The following is a 22,594-nucleotide window of genomic DNA, read 5'->3' as shown; positions in this document are numbered from 1 at the left end:
TACAACCTAATAACTCATATTATATGAATTCAATAGCACATGTCTATGGCGCTGCATGGTTGTTGAGAGGAGCACTAAAACAAACTTTAATAGCTCAGTTTGTTAGGCCCGCTAATGATCAGCAGTGATGACATTTGAGCTGTAACTCACTGTCCATCTCCACCTCAATGCCAGAGCAGACTGTAATTCTCATTCTAACACTATACATGGGTGTCGAAGAGATGCTCCACCAAAGCCGAGCGCGCATAAATAACTTTCTGCTGACATTTTTACAGTCTCAACAGCTCTGTGACGTCACCACAGTCTTTGTGGAGCCCTAAAGCTCACCACAGTATCTGATTCACCAGCTCTTGTTTTTGAACGAAAGCAGAACACTGGATACTTTGGAAGGTTGTTCATCAGCATGCGATTTGGCATCTGCGGGCAAAAAAAAATTTGTTAGCAGAGGTAGGGCTTTGGCAATGCAGCAAAATACAGCAAACATGTCATGCTATGAGATCACAGACTGCTGGCCAGCTGTGTCTGTTGATGCAGTGGAAACCTTTTAAGCTCCTGCAGCATATGGTTTGAATCATGCACATCAGAGTCAGACTGAGTTTTTAAAAACAAGCAAAAGGTCCCGCATATTTGCAAATGCTGAATTAATTAAAAAACTGAAGAACACATTTCAAATGGATCTTGATGTGCAGAAATGCTGACAGCGTACTTGTGTTACCAAAAGAAAAACACTTAGCCGGCTGTTTCATGGGCGTCCAGCAAATGTTTTAAATTAAAATCTAGATAGCTTTTGACAGTGAGCATCGCTCGGTTTGACCCTTTAAGCAGCAACATGCATTTTCCACCTCTAAAAATACTTTTAAGCTGGAACAGCTCAGGTGAAATCAGACTGGTTCAAATTAAATACTGTAAACCACAAACCCTTTCTATCAGCACAGGAAAGCATTGTGCGTGTAGCGTTAACATGCTAGACTACAGGCTACAATGCCCGCCATCGCCTGCACATTTTCAGTAGTAGACACACATTAACAACAACTGCCAATCACGCAGATGCAAAACTTTAGTTTATTGAGTGCGAAGGCCGTACTTTCTTTGAAAGGCATTATGCCGGTTTTCAAGCGCATTACTGCACTGAGAGAAAAGAAAATCAACATAAAAGCAGAGAATAAAAAGGCAACACTGAAAACCATTGAGTCCAGCTGTGTAACTTGCATTACTAAAGTGTCAACCAGGGGGCTGTTAAAATCATTAACACTGCACACAAAAGGCAGGAGGGGAAGAGCAACAGGATTTTTTAATGACTGATTAAACAAACACAGCAAAATAGTAACTGATGAGTCGCTTATTGAAGACATTCAAAAATACTTTGGAGTATAACATCGGCCTAATGGGTCAGCTCCTTTTTCTAAATACATCAGGCGGTATTATACCCCTTTTTTCTCATACAATTCAGCTTTATATATATAGAGAGAGATCAATTAAAATGCTTGAACAGTGGAGACAATCAGTTGTTATTATGTTTATTCCCCTTGTAGCTGACAAGATGGTCTCCTTGGTGCGAAATCTAAAACCTCTAAGGCCAGAAATGGTTAGTTGATATACTCGGATACAGTCTGGGAAAGGGCGTTGTCCATGAACCTCAGCGCGTTGCTTCATCTTACATTACACATCCCCCCCACCATCCTTTGTGCACAGGGACAATAACAGCATTTGAGCGGAGGGCATCGGAGGGATGTCGAGGAGAGATCCAGTTACCTTCCCAACCACTACCTTAGCAACATACGGAAGAAGTTCAGTTGCATGACAACAGGTATAGCTTACTTTATGTGTATCTGTGCTACTTCACAGCTTGAGGGGCTTTTTGTCCAGCGATTTTTACCAAAAAAAAACAAAACAAAAGCCCTGCAGAAATACAGTGACAAATGTATAATAACTACTTTAACATGCAAGCAACTATCTGGCTTATCAGCAAACTCACAAAAAGCACTAACGCACTAACGCTCCTTGTGTTTGTAGAAATCTAATAGTATCACCTCTCTCATTTGTGCACTCATTTACATAATGTGGGTGTAGAGAGGTCAAAGATCACCCCCATAACAAATCCCTTTCAGGAAGAACACACAATGGGCAGGAGCTGAATGCTTTGAGCCTAGCAGCAAAGGGGAAAGTAGCTCCTCCCTCGGCGCTGCGTTCCTTCAGCTCTCTACTATAACCCCTTATATTAACCATTTGAAAAGTATCTTACATGCTGCATTGTAACCTGAAGCAGTCCATTGCATATTACTTTTTGGCCAAACAAGAAGAGCAGAGGGAACAAGACAGCAAGATGTGCTACAAAGGCATTGTGAAGCAAAGAGAAAGAGGAGGGGGTAAAAGTAGTCCTCTGCTTGTAGATGTTTTATTGTATCCTGGCCCATTTCAGAAACTGCAGGGCTTCTTTCAGCTGTCACATTAAAAGACCCATCCATCAGAAAAAGAGCAGACACTTTCCACTGTGCTGGCCAACACTTTTTAAACCAGCTAGTGTAAATAAGATTTCCATTGGCACTCATTATAGCCAGCATACAGGCAAGGCTAACATTCCACTGAAAGAAAACAATTAAATTATAGACATGGTGAGTGGGGGATTGTTGCACACTAAACAAGCATAGCGGAGAATTGACTTTCTCCAGAACACAATCCACCTAAAAATGTATGTTCATTCAGCACTGTCGTTAGCGCACGCCGTTATAAGAGCTAGAAATACGATTTCATCCTCAACAGCTACAGCTGAGTTAGTCTGAGGGCGGCTGCTTCGGAAACCTAACAATTAAATATCGTGACTTCTGTCAAAATAACAGCAGACGCGTTAAAGTGTCAGCAGCTGCGATGTTTGAAGATAATGTGTTGCGTTTCGAGCTGGTGTTTTTATGCGAAAGGAGGTTAACGTGACAGCTGTAGCAACCCGGGATAACGGGAAGACCTGTAAGCACAAACATTTGCCTTTTGACCTCACTGGAATCCACATTAGGAGGTCATCGGCATCATAGATCCCCTCACCCCCACCCCTTGAAGATCAATGGCAGCTGTGAAGTGCGTTTTATAGGCCAAACAAAAACCAGAGTTAGGATTTCATTAGCGCTTACAACAAATCACATTTTTATTCTCATCGCAATACGAACAAAAGTAGAAATTTTACTTTATTTACGTGCGGCATGGATTTGCACTCAGCTTTCAAAAACTACATAATGTTCAATAAAAGTTTGAATATAATTAGTCCATTAATTATTAAGTGAGCATAGGCTAATCCTTGTTTGAGATCCTTGTTAGCAGTATTGCATATTGATCCAGATATATGCAGAAGCTCTAAAACAAATAAACATACTTCAGTATTTACTTTGAGCCATATTGTCATTGCTAAAAATATACAATGCTAACTAACGTTTGGGAGTCGCCTCAAATCGTGCCAGTTTATTGTCTAAAGCGGGGGTTTGATGTTGTCGTGCATGAACAATATGACACTAACACTATGCCTGACTGTGCGCCTGGAGTAAATTAAATTACCATCCATCTCATGACATGGTTTCACAGAACCAAGTACACATTTGCATATATTTACTAAGAAAGAGAGAATAATGGACAAATGATGCGAGTGGTAATATGAGAAGCCTCCTTTTTGTACCACAAATCCATCAGGTTATCATCACCGGGATCGTTTGTTTTCTTCCATGAAATACTAAAACGTCTGATGTTGTCCTTGCAAATGTCTCTTTCAATCCAGTCAGAGTCTTCTGCTCAAATAGACCAGTGGGAGCTGAGCTTTTAAGATCCATGTAGCATATGGAACACACTAAACTGAGAGGGAGTGGCGCCCATGGGTTAGATTTAAACATGGACAGACAGCTGGTGCTGTGAGCTAAGACAGCAGAGAATTTGTATGGAATTCAATTCCTCCTCTTTTACGGCTGTGGAATTGTGGGCAAATTGTGAAGCTCCTCTGTTAAGAACATTAAAGGGTTTTTTATGAGCCTGCTTGCAGAGAATGGGTCATTTTAATGAGGGGGTAATGTCCAGTCCATGCTCCTCGTCGCTTTAACTGCACGCTGCCTCAAAGCACACGTTGGACCTTCAGCCACATCAGGGACATCTGGCCCCTCCATCTACAAACATGGCCCTTAATGGGCAATTACAAAGTCCAGAGTCTGGGAATATGCTTCGATTTATAGTTCCAATGCATCCAAACCCAGAATCCTCTGTCTATCATGACCACATTAGGTTACATGAGACAGGAGGCCCATCAGACCTAATAAGCCTTATCCTTTCCAGAAGATGGCCATTAAACTCCCTCCTACTATGCCAGCACAGCCATCAGCACCCAGTCTAGTAAATTAAACAAATGAATGGCGTCCCCAGTATTACAATTAAAGCATTGAATAACATCAAACAATGAAGCTCATTGACGATCTACACTCCATGAAGAGAATTAGATGAGTCAGTTATAAATCACTTATAGGGAAGACGTTCAGTGCGTACATTTTCTTTCAGTCTTTTAATGTCAGGCTCATATTCAGTCCTGATGAATGCCTGAATGTTAGCTTTCAGGAAGGGAGGGTGTGAGAGAGGCAGCTTGCACAGCACCATTTCAGTTGCCCCAAACAACCTGTGGCTTTTGCCAAGTTGAGCCCTCTTAATTTAAGTTCCTCTCTTCTTATTTCACTCTGCCTGCGTCCTTTTTTTCAGTTGGGGGTCTCCTGTTTTTATTAAATCCCCTCCCCTCCCTTTCGTTACAAACACAACCATGTTATCCATGTCAAATCCATTGGAGTCAGCCTGGGGAAGTCAATATGGAGCCAATAGATTATGCGCTTTTTATTAAATGCTGAGGCAGACTTTGCCGAGAGTATGACAGAAAGCTTTAAATAACTAACTTTTTAAAGGCAAGAGTTTTTAGTGGAAGGAAAAAAGATTTTTTGATATAAAAAAGTGCAGTGTATACAATACACAGTGAGCCAAGAGCTTAATGAAAAGTTGGGGGGTAAATGAGTTGTAGTAAACTCTGAAACAATGAGGGATTTTTTGTAAGGACCAGAGAAAATTAATGAAATGCAAGCAAATAACAGAAAAAAATGCTGGTCAGATTCTTTAGTCATCCAGAGTAGATGCAAAAACAGAAATGATACATGTGAAATATCAACTTGGTGAAAAACCAAAATTATGGCAAAAACACAAACAGCATCAAGCCTCGTTTTCCACTGTCTTATTTCTTTTAGCAATTAACACCTGCCAACAGCCTTTCACCCTCCTGTCCTGAGCCGCAGGTGTGAGGAGACCAATGTGTGACCTGATGAAAGACACACTGCCAGTCTAGTGGCAAACAGTCATTTCCCCTCACTGATAGGCCACTCTTAATTTAGACCAGCCTAAGGAGGTGTTCTTAGTCACCACCACACACACACACACACACACCGACACTCACCGGCACCGCCACTAAAAATAAACCATTACCACCAGCACGGTCACGGCAAACCAGCTATTCCCTGCCTGATAAGATAGCGCGTCCTGAAATTAAACACAGGCAGAAAAAGGACAGACAAAGGGGTGAACATGGGTGTCACAGGTGAAAGTATAAATCACCACCTGTACAGGACTATTGCTCCTACTCTTCGCCCTGCTCACCCAATGGCCGGAACCCTGGAAGTGACAGTGAATACTAACAATGCGAGCTTGTGTCTCACTGGCCTCCGTACAGCAGGCGCAGAGTAGAATCATAAATGAGCGACTTTGACAGAAAACAGCATTGGCTTATAGAAAGAAAAGGGGGTGAAGGATGAGCAGCAGAGGACGCAATGAATTTAGAGGTTGGGGGATTTTTTGATATGACAGGGGGTAGTTATTTGCTGGCAGCAGCAAGCCCTTTACCAACAAAGGGCCTTTCATATTTCCTGTGAACAGAGACAGAGACTCCCATTAATCCCAAAGGGAGGGCTCATCGCATGCTTCTAGTCCGCACATAAATTACTTTTCTTATACCCTTCCTCCCATTACTTCTCACTGTTTAGAGCATCACGACAAACGAAAGAAAACAGAAGTTGGCTCCGCATCTTTTATGTTTGAGGCCACTCTTAAAAAAACTGTTATGTTAGCGCTAACTCATACCACATGTGCCAACGTTTGCCACGTTTCAAGCCGCAGCCAGGAAACTGTGGCTACCCCACTCTCTGCGTGACTCTCCTCATTTCTGTCTCTCTTTCTGATATGGGAAGAGTGAAATAATTCTGCCCAGCTGTCACGTTTTCCAGCAGATGAAACCCACCTCTGACGGGCAGAGAAAATGCCAATCCCCACTTAGCCAGCACAGAATGGAATTTAACGGTGGTGCACAGGCGCATGTATACACATGCTCAGACCCCTTGTTGGTCTGGTAGAGGGCATGATAAGCAACTAAGGAACCACCGTTTTCACCTGTGGGGCATGCTAGCAATGGATCTGCTAGAAGTGGATAGCAGTGAAATGGACATTGATATGAAATGAAAAAACTAACATCAATGCATGCCACCTGTGTCTCAACTGCCTTGTTTCAAACAGATACAAATCAACACAAATCGTATAAATGAAGGACGTATAAATGAAACCCAGGGTTTAGGCGACACAAAGGCTGGACGCTTTCTGTGACCGGGATTCATAGATGTTTTTAAATACCTACAAAGATGCTTTGGTTGTTAGTCTTTCTGTCTGTAAAAAAGCAACACCAGCCACACTGTTGCTGTGAGACTAAGTGTTGCTGAAATTTGTACGAATCTTCTTTATAACACCGTGATTTGCTGACATCGTCAGGCAATTCATTTATGCAGCTCTCCTTTAGAAACGGCATCACTCTAAATAAAACATCTAAATTCTCATATCCTAATAGCAGCTGCATTCTTGCATGCACTATATGCACAGTCTAAATTCTGATAAACATAAGTGCATTTAATTGAATGCTTTTTTTTTTTGGTCTATGGAAAAGCCTCAGAGTGCAAAACTTCAATATATTGTAATTCCGAAGATGTTTGCCACTGTGTTGACAGTCAAAATTAAATAAAACTAATACACAGCACTGACACTCATAAATAAATATTCTCCTCCAATTAACTACCCAATCATTCAGCGGATGCATAATGAACAATGTGTGCCAGTGTCGCCCACTACAGTCACTCTGCACAGAATAAGCCTGGTAAATGCAGAACAAAGCCTTGTTTGTGTGTCTGACCTCAGCTCTCCAAGACAACACATTCTTGGTAGGACAGAGGGGAAACATTCAAACGGGTTCACCGCAGTTGTTTTTCCGCTATTTATCCAATAAGATCTCCTTTAAAAGACAAGCTGTGTGTGTGTGTGTGTCCTGTGAGGAGAAGGGCGGGAAAGGAGACAGCCGCTTTAAACAAACACTAAGTACTGACTTAATATGCCATGTCAACCTGATGTTCTATGCTCTTGATAAATCATCAACAGCTGTCTGTTGTTTAAAAAAAGTTCTTTGTTTACTCTTTGAAAGGATAATCAGTGGAACAGTGTTTTTGCAAAATCACCTCACCATCATTGCTCCACAAAGGAGTGATGTGAGTGAATGCTAATTTCTCATTTCCGGTAAAAACCTGACTCAAACACTAATAATGACAAATGGACTAAGGTGGCCAGCTAGTGTTCGGACTGTGTGTTTCTGACTGACAGCCCTATCAACCGCCAACCGAGATTAGAAATGGCAAACTCCATGAGAGCAGAACATGATAAGTTAAAAGGTTACAAACGGCCAAAAGCGCAAGGGCTGCATAGTTCAAATAAACATCGCTTTCATTTTATTAAAGCGACATTATTTACAATACAGGGCAAAAGTCTGAAGTCAGATAGGTGCTGCAATTTACTGAGAAAAAAAAACATAAAAACAAAACAAAAACAGCGCGTGTACAAATCTACAGAGCTTGAAAGTCAATGTTTGGTATGGTCACCTTTTTACTTCAACACAAGCTTGATCTTAAGCACCTCTTTTGTTTTTTCCTTAAGTAGTCTTTGGGACTAGTTTTCCGAACTTCCTGAATGACATTCAAAGAGCTCTTCTCTGGATGTTGGCTGCCTTTTGTTCTGTTCTTTGTTAGGTTGACCCCACACTGCTTCAATAACGCTGAGGTCCATTGTGGGTTTTTCTATCCAGCTATGCCTTTACTGCATTGGAAGTGCATTTGGGATTATTGTCATGCGGAAAAGTGAAGCCAATCAGACGCTTTCCAGGTGGTACTGAATGGCGGATCAAAATCTCGCTGTACTTTTCTGCATTCATAATTCGTCAGTTTTGACAAGATCTCCAACGCCGTGTTTTACAGAAGATTGTACCTCCCGCTGTTGTACCTCTCTCTTGACCTGCTTCGTACATACTGACGGCAATTTAAACCAAAAACTTTCATAAGACCTGTTGCCACTAATTTTCAGCCCAGCTTTTGTGCCATTTGGCATACTTTAGCCTTTTTGTTCCTCTTTCACTTACTTAGAAATAGCTTCTTGTAAGCCACTCTTTCACTAAGACAATCTGTGAAGAGCAAGTGGGGGGTAACTAAATGGTCAAATGCATCTTTCAGGTCCTGTGTCAGGTCTTTGCTGTATTTTTCCTATTTCTTACGGACATGAATATCAGATACTGTGACAGGCTGCTGGCTTTTGTTTTTCCATGAACGATCCAGTATTAAGTAACTGGACAATTAAAAAAACAGTCATCTGAAAAAGGTTAGGTAAAAGGATTGGACTGAAAATGAGTGAAACAGCAGCCAAAGTTGAATAAACCCAAATGTAAAAGACTTTGAGAAAACCTTGAGAAATGCTTATTCAGAACCACTTTAAAACATCAGAAGTAAAATATAAAGAAATGAGGGGTGGCTCAAGACTTTTGCACAGTACTGACTCTTCTTTCTGACAAATTTCATGGCTTTTTTTTTTTTTAAAGAAATGCTCTAAAGAAGAAATGCTTTAAAGAAGTGCTGCAATCGGTCACAGACTGCAAAATGTCCCACATTCTGAGGCGGCCCCTGTGCAAAGACGCCGTCTGGATTGAAAATGTTAGGATGTTACAGCTTATTCCCGTCTCTATATCTGTATCTGCGACTGAAAGGGCACAGGCAACTCACACCTCCAAGAGAAATGAGGAGAAAGTAAAAAGGTTATGAGTGATGTTGCAAAACTCTCTCGCCACTGTGTTTTCAACACACATTGTAAATTTCAAATAAATACACGCTGAAATTCAGCCAGATATATTTTTTGGGGCTTTACTTTTTCATTTCCAGCATTTTGTGCTCCTCCTCTTTTGTAACTGAACTGTGTGTGAACCTGAGATTTAGGTGACAGCCATGCTTAGCTACAGTGTGATCATACCCTAAGTGCATGTTTTTCCATCAGCTGCCACCCACTTGTCTGCAGCACCAGCTCGACGTATAAGCTCTTGCGATATGGAGCTTTTCAGGTCCAAAATACACACTCCCACTCATACCCACCCCTGCTACCCACAGGCCAAGATAATATTTTTTTTCCAGTTTTATACTGTACATTTTGATAAACAGTCCATTTAAGCACAAAAACAAGCCCCACCAGCGTAACGCATAAGTAGGCACTGCACTCACCGACAGCACGCTCAAGCACGCAATTCTCATGCATTAGTCCCTTTACCTCAACCTATATCTATCTTCCTACAAACAAACAAACACTTGAAAAAATATCAGCCCTCCTTGGAGGATGGCGCAAGTAGCATAATTTTACTGATTCTCTAAATTGGACTATAGTGCAGCACGCACGCAATATCTGAGGTACATATGTGAACGAAACAAATGCACGATATTAAAATTGCCCTTATTTTAAACCGCACTGAGAAAGTTGTCTAATAACTAAAATACATTTATGGGACAAGTCTCTTGTTTTTATCTATTTCCTTTTCCCCTGGGATGTAATTGCAGACCTATATACAAACAATGCATCACAGAGCTTCTCCACACTATAAAACCGGTTTTAGTTGAATCCCGTAAGGTAACAGGTATGATTATGAACACAAAACCAGCGGGGCTGTAAAACAAAATAACATCATAGCATGTTGATCCAATATAAATGCATCCCTCCCCCAAGATTTTACAGGCTGGGAGCTCAGAGGGAGGACAGGGCTGAAATAACATGTACTCAATCTTCTCTATTCACAGCTCTGGTTCACCACAGTCCACACAAACATTCTTTACATGCTTCATTTTATTCAAATGGTTTTTCTGCCTGTTAGATTACCCCATTGTCTTTCAGCCACAATAAAGCATAAGCAAGAATTGTGAAGACAAAAAACAAAAAAACAAAGAAGAAAGATTTGTGATTGAAATAAAACTCCAAGGTCCTTCAAATTATCTTTGCAGAAAGGCTCGCAAGTGGCTCTGAATCCATCAGATAATAATGACCTCAGTTTAAGATTGGCTGCTGTAATGTGTTTTGTGCTCCAAGTTTTAATCCTCCATGGAGTCTGCACATTACATACCCCGATCTCTCCCAGAAATATTCATAGAAGCACTGTGATTTTGTGTAATTCTAGCTGTATGTGCTCTCGCTGTCTAATTTATTTGAAAACAATTGGTGAAACACTGTTAAAAAAACACAGTAATGATTTAAATGAAAGCAAAAAAAGTAATAAAAAAAATCTGGAGAATAAAGCTGCCCCCTCGGTTTGATACAAAGCTCGGCTCCTTAATAAGCACATTTTATTTTCCCTTCTGGGTGTGGGTCCCTCTATCACTAGTGACAGGCGTGAAAGGTCAATAACCTTGGCTCATAGCCCTCGTATGGTTAGCAGTGCCGCGAATTAATGGTTCAAGGTGTTATTCCAAACTCTTCAAGTCAGCCAAAGGAAGCTTATCTCCTTCAAAGGTCACAACATTTAGATCACTTAGTGTGACAGCGAAGAACTGACACAGGACCTATATACAGTAAGACCGAGCATATTCTATTTGTGAGAAATCAGATGGAAGGTAGGTGGGATGTTGTTCAGCAAATCCAGGCCATACAAAGTGTAACAACTTCTGGTACTCTATCTAAAAAGCTATTGAGGGGCTTCTATTGTGTTTTCAATGAATGTTCAGTTCGTCAATTTTATTGAGCAATAGTTCAACTCATTACTTTCTGATCTTTAGAAATATACACAAAGGGGTAAAGATAAAGAGCAGAGATGTGCAAGTCCCTCGACCAATTCTGACTTTTTCGAAGCCACATTCACAGCGTACAGAGTGATTTCTGAAACTTCTTTAAGGCCTTATTGAGTTGTTTTTTTTTTAACCTTGAATCACACAACACCCTGTATGGGAAAACAGATACACTGTATTTGCCATGCATTTCCCTTGGCTAAAAAAGATCAGTATGAGTGACCAGAAAACAGCAGCACCTGCACGCTGTAAAGCACAGCACCAGCCTAACGTCTGACCCGAAGGCTTTTGTTAAGACTACTTTTTCTGCTCCAGGCGTCAAGAGACTAAACTATGGAAACAGCTGGGATTTCATAGTAGTTTCATGGCCTTGACTGCTTCGTGGCATTGGGCAAATTATCTGATCTCACCTTCCACTAGTGCAGCTATGATTTTCTTCTTCCAGCTATGTGTTTTTGTCCACCACCACCATCTTGGAATCTAGACAAGTGTGCCAACAGGTTTCCTGCTAATTTAAACAAAGAAAAAAAACCACTGACATGCAGAATAAGATTTCAAAGTTAGGAATGTAAATATTGATTTTAATATTAGTGCTCATGCAGATCTAATGGGCAGCTTCTGCCAGCTCTCTGACACAGGCAGATTCTATCTGCCCAGGATAAAATGATATAAAGCCATAAAGAAAATGAACAAGTACGGAAGAACTAAGGACACTAAGCATGGCCCAGTACTTGGAAGAAAGTGGCCATTAAAATAGTGACAATACCTGAGCTGCTTTGACAGGTGAGAATAGGCAGACATGTGTAATATGCCCTATAATTTACATCACAATGCTGTTGTTGTTTTTAGGGTAGCTGAATAGAAGTTTTAAGTTTCACCTAAAATATATTTTTGCTTTTTGTATTTGAATATCTTGAAGAATAATGCAGAAGTCAAAGGCTTGCAGGACTTGCAAATTCTGCCTGTTTAGACACATTTCACCTGAATCTTGTTAAACACCCATCACCAAGTCCGCCTGGGGATGGATAGATTCTTAAAAGCTGATTTGAACTCATGCAGATTAACATACCTCTGCTTCAAATCTCACTTGTATTGTGAAAAAAATATACATTACGCCAGTTCGTGCACTCTGCTTAAAATGGGGTTCAAATCTGGGTTAAACTATGTGTGACCTGTGTGTGTCACTTGCATACATAAAAAGGCTAAAGACAGGGCTTGCTCTGTTCGTTATTTTGCACATTTGCAAAACATATCTCATTAATATTAATTTGAGATCTGCCATTGTTACAGGCAATGTACAACTGACTGCTACTTTTGTTAAAACTTTAGTTTTTGCAAAGTTTGAAGCTCTGCTTTGGGTCAGTGTCCTGTTGTGGGAGGAAACCAGCTCCAATCACGCAGCATCCAAAGAGTATGGCATTGCATTGTAACAAGGAGTTATATAGCTTCCCTTGTTCAAGTTTTCTTCCGTGCAAACCACACCACTGTTAGCTAAGATCTCATATGAAAGTATAAGTAAGTTTTGTGGTAACATTTATATCTCAGAAATCTTACAGCCACTTCTAGCAAAGCTTTGCTAATGTAGCTACTTGACTGTATAGCTAGCTTACGTTTTCTAGCAAATGCTGTTCAATTCACAAAGAATAGGAAGAACAAAAGCAAGGAAACACACAAATGTCAGAAAAGGTACATTCATAACAAGAGCGATACCAATCAAAATCAAATTCAAACATGCCTGTTCTTTGTTCTTACGTACCTAAGCACCATATATCTTGGTTAAACATGCTTTGAACTATCAGACCTGCAGTTTGCATAACCAATTAGAAAAAAAAATAAAAACATTACCCTTGCAGACCCTGTTCTGCTGAGGAGGCAGTGCAACTGGGGGGGAAACGGTGACATTCTCCGAGATCTTTAACGTCTTAGTAAATATCGACAGAGCTAATATAAACTTAGACAACACAGACCGCAAAGTGATATGTTGCTTACTGCTATAGTGCATGCTCAAATGGAGGCAAGAAATTGCTGTAGGTCAATCATGATATCCCTGGGGTTGGCAGACACTGGTGTCAGCAAGGCCTGGTAACAGTAGATCACTTGAGACGAGTAATACTGTGGGCTACATATGATGAGCCAACAGTTTGTGGGGAGAGAATGTAAAGAAATATTTACAATCGCCAGTCCAAATCAATATTAAACTGAAAGCTTTAGGACCTAGTTTGCATATATATATGTATATATAATATATATGTATTCAACCAAGAACACACCAAGGTCACTGCAACCAAGAAAGAAAGAAAAAAACAAAGTAAAAGGACTAAATGCAGTACTGTCCTTGCATTACCCAATTAAGGCACATCAATCATTATATAGAGCCAGGGGAGTTCCTCCATCTTAAAGCACTCATCATGACGCAGAGGGGGAAGGGAAAACAGGCGAGTGGTGGAGGTGATAGAGGACTGGATCAAACATGGAGAATGTCACAAGATACAACCTAGCAAGTCATAAGAGGCTAGTGTCCAGAAAAATGCTGGTGCATTGAAATTTCAGCTTGCAGCAGAACACAATAGTTGGACTGGCCTCTTCCTAAGCAGGATACTGGGCCTTTGTGAACACGGCGACAGTATGTGGGTCAATTAATCTATCCATGCTTCAAATTTCACTTGTTTGCTTTTGTCAGAGGAATAATACAAAGCCAATTCTTGTAGTCTCTTGATTTTGAGGCTTGAAATATGTGAGATATGTGTGTCACTTGCATACATAAAAAAGGCTAAAGACAAGGCTTGTTCAGTCTTTATTTTGCACAAACTATCTCATTAATATATTCATTCGAGTATTAGCTTCCTGGTTTGACCCTGCGCTCAAAGACTGCATTGTCTGCCCACTGTCTGTCGTTCGTAGCTATGCAAGACAGGTAATGCCGACGACTTTTACACCTGAGCAGTAAGTGAATGCCTACTTTTCTGGTGGAAAGCAAAAAAGGCTGGAGTTACATGTAACGCCTTACGAACAAAAGATTTAACAAGAGTGAGAAGCAGCGGGGGTTAGTGGGAGGGGCTTCCTTTCACATGCCTGCCAGCGTAAACGTGAGGACAGAGTCCTCCGTGCACTCATGTAGCTTAACATAATGAGAAAAACAAGCACAGCACAGACAGAAACTGTGGGCAAAATCGAACAGGGTTATTGCACAATAAACAGCTGGAGAAACACTACAAAGAGCGCTTTCTCTGTAGAGACAGAATCTGTGAAAGAGACGTGGAGTTGTTTGCTCTACCAGCCAAAAAAAAGGCTCTCCCACAGAAGAAAAATGACGCTGAAATCCACAAATCAGACCCTAGAAAAGAAAACAATTCACTCCAAAGTGATGATGTATTGTCTTCTAGGTGCAAGCTGGCATTTTCTTTTTTTTCCACACTGGTTCTAGCATTTCACTTATGAAAAATAATACTAGCCCAGTTATATAGAGACATATATGCAGAAAGTCAGGTCAATACAGCTATTTATACATGGCCTCATTACACGGCGGGGTCATCTATTGCACGTTCTGGGTGTTCATCACATTAAATAAAACATATCAGAACCACTGCGCCAGGCATTCGTAATTACAATAACTAGGAATGTTCCAGATCTTTTTCATGTCACTACCAACTGCAAACGGGGCAAGATAAAAACTCATAAACTCCCTTAACCTTCATATGATCGCGTGAAGGAATTTTACTGTGAAATCCCTGCTCCTCAAATCCATCTTCAATCACTGCGCTTTGAAAACAGACATTAAAATTGTGATTTGGCAAATTGAGTTCCACGTGTACACTATGCGAGAGGCAAATGACCATTTACGACACACCAGTCACGGTCAAAATTATACAGCACGGCCTGACAGCCGATTTTCTGTCAAATCTTATGTTAACAGAGCCTTTAAACCTAGCTGGTTATAGAAGCTTCAGTCACCATTATACTTCGTCACCTCCACCTCCACCGAGACCTCTCTGGGCAGAACAAGCTAATTATATGCCAAGGTCGAACTTCCTACGCACACACACAGGCATGACAGAAGGGCAACTTAACTACTTCCAAGTGTCAGTGGTACGCTGTTAGGTGCCCATTGTAGAGGGCAGGGCCTTTAACTGATAAGAGGGACATGAACTGAGGCGATAAGAAGCTTCAAGCCAGTGTCTGTGTAAGTTACCCATTTGCCTCCAAATATGGAGCATTAATTTGCTACTAGCTTTAATTCGGAGAAAAACTTCAGCTAAGTTCAGATACCAATAAAATGCATCCTATAAAATCATGCCGCACAGCAGGCTCAGAAAGCGCACACAATTTAGCTACAAATAGGTGTATTTGCTTTCATACGCTAACATTACTAGTATTTCACTGTTACAGTATAGCCTTAGGATTGCAATGGAGCTATAATGTTCTGACAAATGACTGCAATGTTATTACCAATGGCACTCCAGTCACTCTGTTTCCCTGTTATATTGCAGGCAACTTACAAGAGGTTACTCTCCAAAACCATTTGCTGCCAAGATTCAATCTGTCGTCACAATATGTGGTGGTTATCTAGGCCACGCTGCTCCCAGGAAAGAAAAGGTAGAGTGAAGTCAGATGAAAGCAAATGTATGCAGGCTGATAACAATAAAGAATAAAACAAATTCAACCCGAACCCGACAGTGATTCTTTAGCTGGGAATTGGAGCGCAGCCTTCATTACAACATATTGATCTCAGCAAACAAAGACCCTGAATTCATTGATTCACTTTGAGAAAAAAAAAGAGGGAGTCGGGGGCAGCGGACTGCTCTTTTGAACAAAGTTATAGTGAAAGTGCTGCCTTAGCTTAAAAAAAATGGAGGGAGGTAAAAAGAGAAAGATGGCCATGGTCCCGTTGTTCCGCAGCGACAAAGAAAATACATGAAATACAAAGGAAATATAATAAAAAGGACGAGCGTCTCCTCGTAGTGCTCCTAATTTTCCCATCTACTGCATGGTAGTTACTCTGTGCCTATGGATCTCATCTCGAAAATGAATATGAATATCAATAAAGTCATTTTTTGCAATTAAAATGCCAAGTGCTGCCACAGAGTTTTAAAAAAATATATCTATCTCACACATCCCAAAAACAGATACTCAACAGCTCAGTAAATATCCTGTTTCTCCTGTTTTTCGGAGTTATCAGTAAATATTTCAACAAACAAAAGAGCTCTATAGATTTTTCCAAAGGCAGATCCATACAACTCTCGGTCCACTCAACAAAAACCATAATAGTTACCTACTGTCCATCATGCTGCTGGAGGGCAAATGCTTAGAAACTTGCATACATCTCAAAAACCCTAGGTTTTAAATTTGCGTTTGTCTCTCTAAGTGATGAATGATCATCTCTGCAGGTCAGAATAACATAAGGTAGAAGTGCTATGCATTTGCGGCCTCCCCCGGTGATGGGTCAGGACCTTTTTGGCTGGTATTCCATTTATCTATACTTCATCAGGAAACCCCCGACAACCTCATTCCCAATTTGAGGCTAGGCAGAAAGGTTGAGTGTGTTGCTGAGCACTAGGTCCAGTTTACAGAGCAGGTCGAGCAGGGTCATGTCTCACCAAACACTGGGGCCCCTTGAACACATATGAGTGGCCCCGGCTGTATTAGAATGTTAACACAGAGCAGAGAGACAGAAAAACCAACATACTGGGTTCATCTGGTTCAGAATCTTAGAATTTCCAAACAGATTTGTTCTTCTGCCAAAAGAGTAAAATCGGTTTGTCTAAAAGGTTTGCAAACATAGCAAAGAGGTGCAATTATTCATAATAATACATTTACTACAAATTCTGAGATATATTTAGCCTGGAAACATTTGCCTGATGTATTCTACTTGCTGATATTGATGCTGCTTTTTTCAATCCCTTCATTAAACCGGTCAACTGTAAATCCATCCTCCAAGTCATGCGTGGAGCCAGCCAGCCAACTGGGCCCTCTTGACACCAGCACATTAAAAGCACTTGAACCAAGGCCAAAGCTGACTATAAACATACTTCTTTTTCATCACCAGAGCTCCCATAATTGTCAAGAAAATAAGTGAAACTCGGGGCTCAGGGGTGGAGGAAAGAAAAATGAAAGCAGCATAGAAGGTTGGGAGGGGGTGGGGATAGCAGAACAGCAGCATAAGAGAGTGTATTAAACTCAATTAAGCTTTTGGGCTTTTCATTAACCCAGTTTTTAGGGAGGGAAACCTCTGCTGAATAATGCTTCAACAAACTCGCTTTGCAACCCTGCTTTAAAGGCTTCATCTAGAAAAAAAACGGCACAATGTGTGTCAGCTCTCCAAAGCCGCAAGGATTCCATTAGAAACCCAGGAGCAAACCACCCGCAGCCGCAACCTACCTGAAATTAAATGCAATTTAGTAAAGTCACTTTGTCAAACAACTAAACTAGATAAGGGGGAAGCACTGCCTTCACGTGTGTGAAGGTCTGATAATAAACAACTATGTTTGGTCATTTCTCTTCGGTAGTATCAGGCCAAAGCAAATATTCCGGCCTAAAAGCAAGGTCATATCCAGCCCAGTGGAGACATAGCGCCCAACTGCCCATGCCTGATCTGGTTTGGCATCTACAAACAATGAGCACAGCCTCCCTTGAATGGCTCATTGTAGAGGAATCCTAATAAAAGAATAGTTGTACTCCCTGATTTTTATGTGTGTTGCTCCGCCATGTTACTTTGATGCAATTAATTGTTACCAATCTAATGGAAATCAATGGGCTTTCACACGGTTAGCAAACAGTTAACGTCTGCTTTACACAAACCTGATTAACGCTTACTACTAAATACACATTGTTAACTGGCTGGCCACAGTTCCTATCATTAAATCCACAGGATGTCTTTAAATTAGTGCATACAATGTTAGCAGTTTCTTACAGGCCTCGGGATGTGTATTGTCATTCAATGGCAAAGACGACGCTGCAATTAAATGGGACAAAGATGTCAGACGACTCACCTCTGAGGTGTCTAATGCATCTGGGGTCAAATGCAAAATCATATGATCAAAGGACTCGTGTTACTGACACCAGACGCAATGCACTGATAGTATTACATGGGCCACTCCAGAAGATCCTCTTTCAAATAAGCTAATCAAACCATCAGACATCTGGTGACCCTTCACCAACAACTTAAAGAGAAAACTTTGCATACTGAAATGAACCTTCATTGGTTAATCAGCTACTCCACAATTCAGCCAGTGTCTTTCCGATTCGTTATTTAAAACCTCCAGGCTCACAATTGACGACGTTAATGAAATGCGAGGAAACATAAAGCGTCAGCCTGCTCAGCGTGGCTAAAGAAGCATTAGTTAAAAAAAATAAAAGCTTGCTAGTGAAAAGCAATATTCTACACCAGCATGGTGAAAGCAACGTTGTAAAACTTTGGGAATACTCTTCACACTGTGGGGGCTTTGTCTTTCAAAACATGCCACAGGAGATTTTCATTAGAGAATGCAGTTTCATTAACATCATCCCACGCTGCTGAGCTCTGCTGCATTACAATGACACAGGAGTGCCCAACTCTGTCAAGGAAATCTCCACAGAGCAGCAATGTGTCTGGGGGAGGGGAGGGCAGAGAAAAGAGGAGGTAAGGGGGGTAGTGTGGGGGCAAACAAAAGAGAACCTGATTACCCCCAGTCACGGCTCATCCACGAGCCAACGGAGGGAAATCCATCACCTGCTGGATCAAACAGGAACTTGTGCACAAGGTAAAGCCCAGTGAAAGCTGCACCCACCCATCGGAGCACTCTCTTCCCTCGCTCCTTTCTTTCTTCCCTCGGCACTGCTACCCCGCCACCTCCACCCCACAGACTCACACCAACAGCAGCGTGCGAGTTTTAGGCACGCGCTGTGAAATCGAGAATGTTTACTAGTCCAAATGACCTCAAGGCTCTAACCCTTCTGATGGCGCAACGGTGATATATTCCACTTTTATTACCATCTCCAGACCTGCGTACCATTTCACAGTAGCTGCATCCTCATTTCACCAATATTAAACTCCAAAGAAGCAGTATTGGTCATGCCTGCTGCAATGTAATGAACTGCTACTTTCTTGTTTGCACCAGTTTATATGCTGGAAAAAAAAACATAAAACCCACTTCTGTGTTCAGCAAAGAAGGACTACTGCTGTAACAAACATTCCCCAGGATATTTAAATTGCTGTTATTACTGCTATTGAGTGGGCTTAGCAGTGTCACCCTGTAGTTGAGAACACTATGATTGTAGCAGGAACTTTTGAGTGTTTGACGAGTTTGATTGAAATCTGTACAGAAGTGATGATAAATTATGACAACACATTGCAATGCAATGGCATAAGATAATGAAAATGATTCATCCCTTCATTGGAAGGCAGGGAATGTTTAATAACTAAACTATTTGCTTGATTAACGTTGTGTAAGTGTTCGAATGTGTGAGTAATTGGGTTTCAACGCTTTGCAACAGGAGTCATATCTTCACTGGATTCAACAAGTTTTGATCCAAGAGATATTAGTTGCTAAAAAGCTAAACTAAAAAAAATAATAATAATACTAATGTAGCCACAGTGTTTGCCCAGCAGTCAGCTAACAATGTGCCTGGTTTTCAACTTGCTCTGAGATGAGAAAAAAACCACCATGCAAGCAAAGCGGAAAAGAGCCATAAAAAGCTGAGGCACATTTAAGCTGGTTTACAAGGCAAACTACATGACTTGCAATACCACACAACAGCACTAAAGCTAATTGTTTAAATCTGTCAGGCTTGTTCTGCTCCTCCCTGAATTGTACCACATGGAAGTAGGTGAGCACGCTCAACTGATATGCATGCATGCACACACTCGCACCCTCAAGGAGAGACATAACAGGGCAAGGAATGTTTCACTACTTACCGTTAAAAAGGGGCTGTCCTTTCTCGGTGATATCTGGCACCACAACCTTGTACACATCTTCAGAGAAGCCTGGCCTGCATGGTGGGGCACCCCTGCCCTCTGCTGCAATCTGTAATAGTGGGGTGGGGGTGGGAAAGGGGCAACAATGTCATAAATCAACCTTCAGAAATGCACTCCTGTTGCCTCCGAAACCCCTTGGTCACGTTTTGAAGTCCCTACAGTTGTACAAAAGCATCTGTTGTTTTTAGAGCAGGGACCGCAATTAGGATAATGAGGCCAAAAGGGTTAAGCATTAGCCAAAAAGCATGGCTAGGCAAGAACAAGCTCCATTTGTCTCTGTGTAGGGGCCCAGGCACAGGGTAATAGCCAACACTCTTGGCCAGCCCCTCTGATCAACACACTACTCTAGACAAACACTCTTCACTTTGAAGTACAGGAACAAGGGAATAAAAAGTAAATGCTAACAATCCACTGTTGAGGGAATAAACATTTACGTGTGAATGTCTGAATAAACACCCTCAAACCACAGCTTTTTCTAAAGACTCTGCGAGGTTGTGACTGGTCAATATGTTCCTTTTTATCCCCCCCCCTAATTTCAAGAAGAAAGCTATAGTTGGGGGGACAAGATATTTAGAGAGTAATGTGGCTGTTGTAAAGAAAGAAAACAAAGCTTATGTGAATCACTGACACTTGTGTTTCCATAAAGAGTGAGTTTTGCGCGAAACAAAGAAAACAGCGACTGTGAAGAACACACGCAAGGTATACTTATTAAGAAAAAAAATGCTCTGGTCTCCAGGCATGCCCAAATGTAGCCAACTAACAGCTCTTAGGAAGGGAGGCCTGGCCCTGTTTCTTTGCGTGCACTCTCAAAAGAATGTAAGACGAGAGGAGCCCCGCTGAAAAAGAGCATTGTGAGTATCCGTGCCACTTGCCATTCTTAATCAGAGGAATTTAAATGGAAAATGCTCGCAGAGAGGAGGGGTTGGGGGAGCAGGAGGAGGAGCAGAGCTGGAAGTCTGGCACGTTAGAATAAGGGAGGTATATAAGGGATGTATATTTCTAGATACAAATGTTAATATAAATCACAGTTGCCGCTTTTTCAGATCCCAAAAAGCTTTCATTTAACTGCCTGATTGCTTTTTTCCCTGTTGCTCAAAGTGTCTGACTAATGAGAATAAATACATTTCCACAAGTCACCCCATTACACAGAGGGGTTCCAACCTTAAGGCTGGACAACAATCATTATCCCATCACTGAGGTGAAATTACCACAATAACATGTAGTCGGCTACTTTTCATTGTTAATCTTAAAGACTTTTCTTTTCTACCACAGATGCAATTAACTCGCCCGGGGGGACAGGGACACGCTGCAGCAATCTACATAAATATTAAACCAAACTAAATATAACCAAGTCATAACTAGGTTAACGTGGGCCTGTATCGCCCAACTGAGAACACATTAGCCTGCAAAATGATTGCAAATCATCTAAATGATTATTTTTTGTTTTGTCTTTTTGGCTAAAATGCGCACGCAGCATCTCTTGAAAAAGAAGAAAAGAAAGAAAGAAAGAAGCCATTTAAGTCAAAGCCACTTTACAGCGGATTTTTGTGTACTGTTTTTATCAAACTGCACGCAATGTAAAGTGGCCGCTGGAGGGTCTAAGCAGCGTGCCCGGGTTCCCCAAACTCAACATTAAAAGCGTCGCTACTAAAGAAAACAAGCTGCGAAACTGTCCGGTGTAACTCCTGCTGGAAGCCGCTTTACACGGTACATTACCTGCAGTCCTGCCAAGACCAGCAGCAGAAGCAGACCGCTGCCCTCGTGTAAGGAACACATTTGGACGCCCGTGAATGCTTAATTCCCTCCGAATCCGTGAAAAGAAAGGGAGAAAAAAAAGAAATTGAAAAATTAAAAAAAAAAAGAATATCCCGCTGACTCAAGTACAGCCCTCGATGGAGAAAAAAAGAGAGATCCTTCTACGACAAAGGCAGGAGCAGCGGCAGGAGCGGCGGCAGCATGTAGCAGCCTCCTCCTCTGTCTCTATCTATCCAGCCCGTAGCTGACGGAGGGAAGAGCACTGCCTGGTACTGAGGCTGCTGCGCCCTCCCATCCAGTCCGACACGAAAACGAAAAAAAAAGAGAAAAGCCCCGGCCACTAGTCTATAAACCGCCCATCTCACTGTCTCTCCCTGCCGGTGACACAGCCAATTTCACTATTGGAAAGGAGCGGGTTCTCTTTAGCTATCTCGTCTAATGACTATTGACATGGCATTTTATTGCTGTTGTTCTTGTTGTCTGTCTTATAGGTAAAGTATGCATCCAATGAAAGTATGCTTTCAAACGTAGAAGAAATAACTATAGGTTTACATTTCCAGCCTGAAAAGATACACGATTACAAAACTGCTAATGGACATTAGTGTCCTGATTCCAAACGCAGTATATGGTTTTCATATACATAGGTATTAAAAAGTTTTAGTAGTGTATCAAACCAAAAATCACAGTTATTTAGCCGATGATTGTCACACATTTAGTGGAACATTTT

The 22,594-nt window shown here is 41.4% G+C and overlaps 1 protein-coding gene across 2 annotated transcripts in view; it reads right to left on the bottom strand.

Annotated features, from left to right (window-relative positions):
- The window catches only part of cdh2 (cadherin 2, type 1, N-cadherin (neuronal)), a 61,930-nt gene extending 39,746 nt beyond the window's left edge, over positions 1 to 22,184 (bottom strand). For both annotated transcript variants that reach the window (XM_006786441.3, XM_087832505.1), the window contains exons 1-2: positions 21,829 to 22,184; positions 20,053 to 20,161 (exon numbers count right to left, since the gene is read on the bottom strand). In XM_006786441.3, the coding sequence (XP_006786504.1) occupies positions 20,053 to 20,161; positions 21,829 to 21,888 (169 nt within the window). In that variant the 5' untranslated portion in view covers positions 21,889 to 22,184. The remainder of the gene's footprint in view (positions 1 to 20,052; positions 20,162 to 21,828) is intronic.
- Between the last annotated feature and the right edge of the window lie 410 nt (positions 22,185 to 22,594).

The sequence above is a fragment of the Neolamprologus brichardi genome, chromosome 18, assembly GCF_056152115.1.
Source record: "Neolamprologus brichardi isolate AB-2024 chromosome 18, ASM5615211v1, whole genome shotgun sequence".
Classification (NCBI taxonomy): domain Eukaryota; kingdom Metazoa; phylum Chordata; class Actinopteri; order Cichliformes; family Cichlidae; genus Neolamprologus; species Neolamprologus brichardi.
Note: the sequence above shows the minus strand (reverse complement) of the source record. Positions and strands in the feature narration are given on the sequence as shown.